The 10,695-nt window shown below is 39.5% G+C and overlaps 1 protein-coding gene across 1 annotated transcript in view; it reads right to left on the reverse strand.

Annotated features, from left to right (window-relative positions):
• The window catches only part of TMEM255B (transmembrane protein 255B), a 257,249-nt gene extending 249,769 nt beyond the window's left edge, over nt 1–7,480 (reverse strand). The window contains exon 1 of the mRNA XM_033950614.1: nt 7,362–7,480. Within this exon, the coding sequence (XP_033806505.1) occupies nt 7,362–7,401 (40 nt within the window). The 5' untranslated portion in view covers nt 7,402–7,480. The remainder of the gene's footprint in view (nt 1–7,361) is intronic.
• Between the last annotated feature and the right edge of the window lie 3,215 nt (nt 7,481–10,695).

Here is a 10,695-nt window from a genome sequence, read left to right on the forward strand (position 1 = left end):
CTAGACTCCATCCCTTCTGCCTTGCTGCGCCATATGCTTGGAACAAACTGCCCAAATCCCTACGGCGGGCTTCATCTCTGGCAGTATTCAAGGCCCACTTAAAAGCCCACCTCTTTGAGAGTGCTTTCGACTCCTAACTCCTCTCACCTTGGGTTCTGCATCCCCAACCCTATATATCATGTCTGTCTGTCCAAGTTAGATTGTAAGCTCTTCCAAGCAGCGACAATCTATAAATATCATAATGTACAGTGCTGCGTACTCCTGGGAGTACTATTTTGATGGATCTCACCAGGAAGACAGGACACTCTAGACCAGTGGTCTCAAACTCAAACCCTTTGCAGGGCCACATTTTGAATTTGTAGGTACTTGGAGGGCCTCAGAAAAAATAGTTAATGTCTTATTAAAGAAATGACAATTTTGCATGATGTAAAACTCTTTATGGTTTATAAATCTTTCCTTTTGGCTAAGTCTTAATAATATTATAATTGTAATATTGTATCTCGATCCCATCAAAGTTCTTTAAAATATTTGACTCAATGATAGCTCTTGTGCATTTTGTTTTATTTTACGTTTAATTTGTCTAATTTGTTTTAGGTTATTTCCTCTGTTCTGATGTTTTCAATATATAGTGTATTATTGTATATAATTAATTTATGTTGCTAGTGTTATTTGTATTTGATGTATTTACTTGCTAAAATTAATTTAAAAAAATATTTGAGAAACAAAAACAACAAAAAAATAATATTGTAATTTATAGCTAAGGAGACATATGATCAAGAAACTGTTTTATTTTACTTTTGTGATTATGATAAACATACCGAGGGCCTCAAAATAGTACCTGGCGGGCCGCATGTGGCTTCCAGGCTGCGAGTTTGAGACCACTGCTTTAGACCACTAGGGAATCATGTTAAAGAATTTACATAGTAATGAGCTGCCTTACATGAATTTGCATGTATTGCATCTTATTACTATGTAACTCACAGTGACATAAAGTCACTTTACAAGGCAAACAACATGACTTAAAGCCCTAATTCGGGTTGATAACTTCTCCCTAATGTTAGGCAACCAGTACAGAATTACCCTATGAGTACAAACTTAATATAGATTAGTAAATTTGGGTCTAAGTGGGTAACTTTCTAAATTATTTACATAGGTAAAATAATTTTACACATAGAATTGTGTGTGAATAAACTTATGCATGGATAACTTTTAACCCACAGTAAGAAAAGACATTTCTGGAAGCTGAGTTATGGAGGGCTTGCACTTTTCAATTTTCTAATATGCACATTCTTTTTTTTCCTGGGGAAAATTATCCACACAGATTAGAAGGTATAAATGTGTGTGGATAGCTATCCTGAGCAGATGCATTACTTTCACTCTGAAAATTGATGCAAAGTTTAAGTTCAAGTTAGAAACATGATGGCAAATAAAGACCAAATGGCCCATCTAGACTGCCCATCCGCAGTAACCATGATCTCTTTCTCTCTCTGAGAGATCTCACGTGCCTATCCTAGGCCCTCTTGAATTCGGACACAGTTTCTGTTTCCACCACCTCTTCCGGGAGACTGTTCCACGCATCTACCACCCTTTCTGTAAAAAAGTATTTCCTTAGATTACTCCGGAGCCTATCACCTCTTCACTTCATCCTATGCCCTCTCATTACAGAGTTTCCTTTCAAATGAAAGGATAGAAACATAGAAACATGATGGCAAGTTCAATTTATTTAATATACCGCAAATATAAAAGCAAAGGTAAATCTAAGCAGTTTACAATTTTTAAAAAAATGTACCTGGGGACTTTGCACCAATGTGGGCAGTTAAAAAAACTATCTTTTAAAACTTGTCCATGTTTCATTCTACTCAAGTTCCTACAATTTTTAGTACTCGATCTCCGGCTAAAGTAGAATAATATCTTTATCTTTGCCTTCCATATTCTAAATAGCCTTTGTATATTCCTTCTCAAAACTGACTCCTTCTCTATGATCAAATATTAGCATAATACTCTCTTTTTTTTTTTCTCTTGCATTCAACTCTTATTCTCACCTTACCAGCAACCATCTAATACTCTGAGCTAGATATTTGGAATTTCTTAGTTAAGGGTCCTTTTACTAATCTGCAGGAAAAAATTGCCTTAGCATGGCCATTTTGTAAAAATGACCATGTGTTCACTTACCATCAACCATTTTGTTGATGGTAAGGGCTCACATGGTATCTGTACACTAACGGGCAAACATGCAGTAATATAGATGTGCTAACTTGTTCAAGGAGGAAAGTCCATTCTGCCCATGACTTGCCCCCTAAGAAAAAAAAAAATAGAAAAATTGTTTAATGCACAGTTAGCACATGCATATTTGGAAGTTTATCATAAGATGCCTGAGCTTGTCCTCCACTACTCCATTTTTAGTTGCGATAGGCATGTAACACAGCATAGTAAAATTGCTCCCAAACTTGCTAATATTTCCATTTTATTGATTCTCCTTTCTTCTAAACTTCCTGAATTTTTGGGTGTCCATTTGTTGACTTTAAATGTCGCTATATAAAATGCACTGTATTGCATTACAGTCCTAGCACCTGAATTGGTCTTCAAAATTAGAGCCTTAATAAACTGAGCTATCATTTTAAAATAACAATAAAGATGTCTCAATGGCTGACCCTTCAGGACCAGTGTGGTCTCAAATACTTATAAACTATGGTACCGTTTTTGTAATCAAATAAGGGCTCCTTTTACAAAGTCGTGGGCTTCGGGTGCATTTGCTGCTGGAGAATCGTTACTGTGGCTTTGTAAAAGGAGGCCTAAGGGGCTCCTTTTACTAAGCCGCGTTAGTGGCTTTATCGTATGCAACTTTTTAGCGCGTGCTAACCCCTGCTCTAGCCGAAAAACTATCTTGCTTGCTCAAGAGGAGGTGGTAGCGGTTAGCGCGGTCGGCAAATTAGTGCGCGCTATTATGCGCGTTAAACCACTAACGCGGCTTCGTAAAAGGATCCCTAAATCTTTTCCTTCAGTGCTAGGCTTGAATAAGTATTGTAATATACAATGTCTAGGGCAGTGTTTCGCAACTTGGTCCTGTCAGGTTTCCACGATATCCACAATGAACGAAAGCATGAAAGAATGAATCCCCAATGAATGAATGAATGCATGAAATAAATTTGCATATAATGGAGGCAGTGTATGCAAATCAAGTTTATGCATATTCATTGTGGTTATCCTGAAAACCTGGCTGGGAAGGAGGTTGAGGACTGGGTTGAGAAATCCAGGACTGGGTTGAGAAACACTGGTCTAGAGTTTAAGCAGTGATGGCAAACAGACCAAGAACAAGAATACTCTTGTCAGTTCTTCAGAAATGATATTTGCTATAATTGTAACATGTTTGAGGTATTTACTCATAATCAGTTAAAATAAATTTACTTCAAGACCTAAGATATAGATTAGTACACTTTGACTACAGTGTTGAAGGATGCAGAAATAAGTGGCCAAGCAATTTGTGATGAGATGGATTACATTTTCACAGCAAATACAAAATATTGTCAGATTAATATGAAAATGTTTGATTTTTTCTCTTCCATTTGTGGCTTTGTTATATTCAAAAGATATCGCTTTCATATCTTTTGGATTGAATTTATTTTTAATTACTATAGACATCCATTATAGCACATTTCTTTCTTGGCTACTCTTCCTTGTGTACTTAAATTATATTATGATAATAAAAAAAGATTAATCTATCATTCAGAAGCTAAAACTGATGGGCATAAACATTTGGAAAAAAATTATTAAAACCTGGCTACTATCTCTACACCTGGTGAAATTCTGCACCTCCCTCCCCCCCAAATTGTAATCTAGCATCCATATCCCATCCCTTCCTCCTCCCCCTGTACAGGTCTGGCTTCTCTTCCTGCAACTGACCCCCTCCCATGAGATTAAACATGCCTATGGGCCCTCCAGAGTGGTGGCAGCTGACCAGCAGAGGCTGCTTGCGGTTGGCCCTGCCAGGGCTTTCCCTCTGCTACATCATCTATCTATAGGAAGTGATGCAGCAGAGGGAAAGCCCTGGTGGGACCAGTCACAAGCAGCCCATTCACAGCGCTGTCTCTGCTGGCCAGCTGTCACCACTGCTGCTTTCTTGGGAGGCCCGTGGGTATGTCTGATTTTTTTGGGGAAGAGGGGTCTGTCAGAAGGAGAGAGGCCAGACCTGCACGGGGAAGAAGGAGGGAATGGGGGCAGAGGCAGAAGGGAAGATATGCGCAGAATTCTGCAGAGCATGTGCCGAATTCTGCCTGGATGGGGAATTCTGTACATGTTCTGTGCTGCACAGTTGCGCACAATTCCACCAGGAGTAGATTATCTTTTATACCTAATTAAGGTCCTCTTTTATCAAGCTGTGTTAGGGATTTTTATTGCCGGCTGCTTTGGTAAAATCTCCAATGCTCATAGGAATTCTATGAGAGTCAGAGCTTTTACCCTAGCGGCTGGGGATAAAAAACCCTAACACAGCTTGATAAAAGGGGGCCTAAATGCTAGACTTGTCCAGGGTGCTGAAAGTAACTAAACTTTCTCCAATAGTTCTTGTTTCATATAATAGCTTTTAGCAAATCTGGTTCTTATTTCCTATTACCCACTGAGGTAGGGCCCAAACATATAAAATAAATAATCTGACTTTAAAAAAACTAGTGATAATTTTTTTTTTTTTAAAGCACCTGAGGATTCATTCACAGTACCTTGATAAATAATTGAGCTATTATGCAGTAAGTGATATTGCACAGCCATGCTAAGACTTCACTGTTCCTGATGCAGTTGTTGTTTTCAATAAATAATTTACTGACTCCTTGATCAGGGTGTAAAATGTCAGTGTATCATTTTGTTTCATCTACCTTTTTTTCTTTTTTTCTATGGATTTACAGGGTATTGTAATATCAATCTAACTACCATACATTTCATACATCTATTAAAGCAACTAGACCTGATGATCTCACAGAAAATGATGTTTGAGGATACCCACAATTAATATTCATGAGAAAAATTTGCATATAATATGTCTCTGATGCATACAAATGAAATTCTTATGCATATTCATTGTAGATATGGTGAAAACCCTAAGTTATAGAGTCATGGGCATTGGATTCAGATTCATTGTAGTAAATGTCTCCATTTTTCATGCTAGTTGTACAATACTGAAATTTATGATTGACAGAGAGAGAGGGAATGCCGACATAAGACTTAGCCTGATTAGTAGTCAAAACACAAACATATTGACTGTCTGTGCATTCTAGGATATTAGGAGTTTCCCAAATGCAAATATTAAACTAAAGTTATTCCACATTCAAATGTAAAGAATATTAGAAAGCTTTACTATCATAATAACATTTAATATAAAGTTAATGTTTAGGATCATGAAAGATTTGCTGGTAATCATTTGGCTTTCTCTTTCAAATTCTTATCAGTATAACAAGTTCACAGCAATGTTTTGCAAAATGTTTAATCTTCACTGGGTTAACAATTATTGCCAAAGTGCATGCTTAACAAACTAGCCCTTACAAAGGCTACTGACAACATGCAGTTCCTAGTAGAACATTCTAACTCAGAACTTCTGCTTGTTTTCTTGAAATTCATGGCACATTGTTCTCGAAAACAGGAAAAGAAAGGAGCAAATTCTGGAACTTTAGTCCAATTTCTGTCTTTGTTTATATAGCACTGGCATCAACTATTATACATGAATGGCAACTTGCCTTGAGCATGGACTTGGAAATCCAAACTCTAGATCTATTTTTACCAAGGGCAGTGAAATAGGGGTTACTGGTCCTCCCAACACCAAAAAATGCTTTATTGCTCTGATAGGCTATTGCTTCAATTTCTTAACTCTCTACTGTCAAAGAAACTTCTGCTTACCTCTTTATTTATTCTCTTTTTTTCTATGACATATACATTAAAGTAACTTTAGAGAAGTGTAATCCTGATGGGAAGCAGAAACATCATCGTATTATAAAGATGGGTTTTAGGAAGGAATAAAAGGTTGAGTTTTTATTTAATATTATGGAGATAGTGAAATTAATGTGAGGTTTTTTTTTTTATTATTGATTTGATGTGGTCAGTTTATTTAAAACACCATTTTCCACTGAACCAACAAAGCTATATGTCTTCTCTATTTTATTTTATTTTGTTCTATTATTTATATAGTTTTATATTTTAATTTGTATTATTGTATATTTTATGAGATACTTTTTTAAAAAAAAAATGTGAACCGTTAAAATATAAAAATAATATATAATCTAAGCACCAAATTAATCTGCTTTAAAAAATCCCACCAGATGTGATTGCTCTCTTGCATTTAACTACGAGGATCAGGATTTCTAAGGAGGTCTGTCTGCATGTACTCCAGTGCTAGGATCCAAAGTATATATTTCTAAAGCCAACGGTCTGTCCCTGCAAGCTTGCTCTCAAGTCAGCCTGTGCGGCATGTTTTCAGACTGCTGTTTAAGAAAGTGATTAACTGGCCTTTTGCTGTCAGAGAAATGATTCTCTTCATTGTCTTCCTAAAAGAGCTAGAATATCTTGATCTTCATACTCTGAAAGAGTAGGGGGACACAGATTGCTAGGAAAATGTATACAAATTGCATTTGGGGATTTTCTTTCGTAGACTTGTTTTGATTGCAAATCTAAAAATTTGTTAATTAAAAATACATAATTAAATTACTGTTTCTTTCTAAGACCAGACTCTCACCCTGACCTAGAGTGTTAGTCTTGTTGGAAGCTTCATTAGCCCTGCAGATGATAATAATAATAATAAGTAGAACAGCATACGACTTGCAGGCAAGTTTATTACAGTGCTGGCTAGCATCTATCAAGCCTAGAGAAATGACCTAACTAGCAATGGGATTCTGTCAGTGCCTCCTTATCAGCACAAGTTGTGAAAGGCAGCTTGAGGAGGCGTGATCACCTTTTTTTGGTGTAACAGATTTATGTGCACTGCATGAAGAGATATGTCCTGAGCAGGGGTTAACAGCATGAAATACTGATTCCCAAACTTTGTCAGGTTATAGCCTTGAAAATCCAAACAGCAGCAGCATGCACTAATCATCAGGGGGGAAAAAAAGGATCCTGGTAATTAAACCCTCCCCCAAACTGCATTAGGCAAAGAAGAGATAAAACCAATACTGTCTGATGAGTTTTCCACCTTTTTTCAAGAAAAAAATGTCATGAACCATAAGCTCCCACCTCCCCATTTCCTCGGGTGCAGCAGCGCATGGGAGAGACAGGGTCTCCAGCCAATACCTCCAGTGTGCGTACTGGCCTCCAGTACTCAGAGCAAAAAGAGTAGAGAGAGTGCATTCATACCACTGCCCCTGTAACGCAACCAAGCCCAGGCTTACCTGAGGCATCCAGCAGTGCAAGTGGCGGTGATTGCTGCATCCTTTGCTCTTTCTCAGCTAGTGTTAGCTAGCACCAAGATCCAAAGTATACATTTTTAAAGCCAACAGCCCTTCCCTGCAAGCTTCCTCTCTGCTCTCTCAGTTGCTAGTCAGCCTGTGCAGCATGCTTTCAGATTGCTGTTTAAGAAAGTGATTAACTCCGCCTTCCTCTGTGAGAGAAATGATTCTCTTCTTTGCTATTCCTTGCCTTCCTAAAAGAGCTAGAACACCTTGATCTTCTTACTCTGGAAGTGCGAGGGATACAGTTTGCCAGGAAAATATATACAGATTGCATTTGAGGATTCTTTTTCCTAGACTCTTATTTTGATTGTAAATCCTAAATGTTGTTAATTTATAAATACATAATATAATATGCTTGATATCAAAATTTGTAAGAGTAGACACCCCGGAGGGAGTGGAAAACATTAAAAGGGATCTGCAAAAGTTAGAAAAGTGCACTGAATTTTAATTGCCAGGCATTAGACCAAAGATGTGCAGAGTAATGCACTTGGGAAGTAGAAATCCAAGGGAGCTATATGTGCTAGGAAGGGAGGGGCTGATATGCATAGATAGGGAGAGGAACCTTGGGGTGACAGTGTCTGAGGACCTGAAGGCAATTATGACAAGGCAGTGGCTGTAACCAGAAGGATGCTAGACTGTAAAGAGAGGGATGTAATCAGCAGATGAAGTTGTTGGTGTTCAGTTTTGGAGGCCATATCTGGCTAAGTATGTAAAAAGACTTGTAGCTGTCCAGAGGAATGTGATGAAAATGTATGGGGCTTGCACCATAAGATGTACAAGAAGAGATTGGAAGACTTGAATATTTATACTCTAGAGCAGAGGTAGGCAATTCCGGTCCTCGAGAGCCCGAGCCAGGTCAGGTTTTCAGGATATCCACAATAAATATGTATGAGATGGATTTGCATGCACTGCCTCCTTGAGATGCAAATCTATCTCATGCATATTTATTGTGGATATCCTGAAAACCTGACCTGGCGCCGGCTCTCGAGGACCGGAATTGCCTACCCCTGCCCTAGAGGACATTTAAATACCTAAAAAGTATTAATATAGAAATAAATCTGTTCTAGGCAAGGGAAAACAGTAAAACTTGAGGACATGAATTGAAGTTGGGGGTTGGTAGACTGAAGAGTAATGTCAGGAAATTCTTTTTCATAGAGAGGGTGATTGATGCTTGGAATGCCCTCTCGAGGGTGGTGGTGGAGATGAAAAGGGTGACGGAATTTAAAAAGGCATGGGATGAACACAGAGGATCTCTAATTAGAAAGTTAATGGTATAAAAACAAAACCTAAACAGTCGCATTTGTGTTTTGTCAAGTTGTGCTTAGATGGTGACTCTTACTGTGAAGAATTAAGACCAGTACTGGTCAGACTGGCACTGGCTGTGTCCCATATGGAGCAATTCAGTTTAGGATGGATTGAAGAGGGCTTTAATGAAAATGCCAGTAATTTAGAATATGAGGACAGTGCTGGGCAGACTTTTATGGTCTGTGTCCCACAAATGACAAGATGGTTCAGATAGACTGGCCGGGGCTTCAACAGCAACTCCTGTAGTTGGAACTTGACAGTGCTGAGCAGACCTCTACAGCCTATGTCCCATAAATGGCAAAAGAAAAAAAAAACCAACAACCATTTAATCATAAATGGATAATGAGTGTGGACAAACGAGTGGCTACAGGGATGGTGCCGGGATATGAACTTCGGATTCCTAAACCATGGGGAAGCGCTACAAGGACTTCAGGGACCAGACGGACTCCATCTGACCAGAAGGGGTAAGAACATCTTCGGACACCGACTAGCCCGCCTGCTTCACAGGGCTTTAAACTAGGTAAGTCGGGGGAGGGTACCCATTCACATATTAGTGCAGAAAGGAATTATCCTGATGAGGTGAGTCGAAACTCCGCTTCCATGTCCAAGGTAAGTACCCACATTGCAAACAGTTCTTTGGGAGTCACACCGACTCGGGTAGGATATGCCTCACAGGGACTTAGCAAACACAAGATATGGAGGGCCATGTATGTAAATGCACACAGTTTAGGTAACAAAATTCTAGAATTGGAGGCTGAAATAAGGAATGCCGACCTAGATGTGGTGGCAATATCTGAAACTTGGTTCACGGACTCACATGGGTGGGATATGGCTATACCGGGCTACAATCTACTTCGTCAGGACAGAGAGGGCAGGTTAGGAGGGGGGGTAGCTGTATACATTAAAGAGGACATCAAAACCACCAGGATCACAGATGTCAAGTACACCGGAGAGTCCCTCTGGGTAAACCTGGCAAGAGGCAGAGAAAAATGCCTGTATCTAGGTGTGGTATACAGACCCCCAAGACAACTGGAAGACATGGACGCAGAATTAATTGAAGACATAGAGAATATCACTCTACGAGGAGAAGCTGTACTGCTAGGGGACTTCAATATGCCTGATGCAGACTGGAACTCATTTTCAGCGACAACCAGCGGTAGCAGGAGGCTCTTAACCTCCATAAAGGGAGCACGTCTCAAACAAATGGTAATGGAGCCCACTAGGGCCCAGGCGATCCTCGACCTGGTACTCTCCAATGGGGAAAGCGTTTCAAAGGTCTCAGTAGGAGATATGCTAGCCTCTAGCGACCACAATATAGTATGGTTCAACCTTAGGAAAGGCTTCCCTAGATCAAACACGAAAACAATGGTACTCAATTTCCGGGGCACAGACTTCGCACGCATGGGAGATTTCGTCCATCAGACGCTGCAGGACCAAGCGGAGACCGATGATGTAGAAGCTAAGTGGTTAACACTGAAATCCACCATACATGAAGCAACTAGCCGCTTCATAAAATCAGTAAATAAACGACAAAGAAACAATAAACCCCAATGGTTCACCACGGAGATCTCGCACCTCATTAAGGAGAAGAAAAAAGCGTTTCTCTCCTACAAGCGCACGGAGAAAAGAGAGGCAAAAGTAGAATATAGGACCAGGTCTACAGCGGTCAAAATGGCAGTTAGGGAGGCAAAACTTCGAGTGGAAGAAATTCTGGCAAAAAACATTAAAAAGGGGGACAAATCCTTCTTCAGGTATATTAGTGACAGAAAAAGGAACACAGGCGGGATAGTACGCCTTAGAAGACCGGACGGAAGTTACGTGGAAGCAGATTCCGATAAAGCCGAACTACTGAATGAATACTTCTGCTCAGTCTTCACGGTCCGCAGTTGAAGGCAACACAAAGCACAGAAGACCCGTTTCAGAATTTTGAGTTCACACCAGGTGAAGTTTACAGTTAACTGGCAAGACT

The sequence above is a fragment of the Geotrypetes seraphini genome, chromosome 6, assembly GCF_902459505.1.
Source record: "Geotrypetes seraphini chromosome 6, aGeoSer1.1, whole genome shotgun sequence".
Lineage (NCBI taxonomy): Eukaryota > Metazoa > Chordata > Amphibia > Gymnophiona > Dermophiidae > Geotrypetes > Geotrypetes seraphini.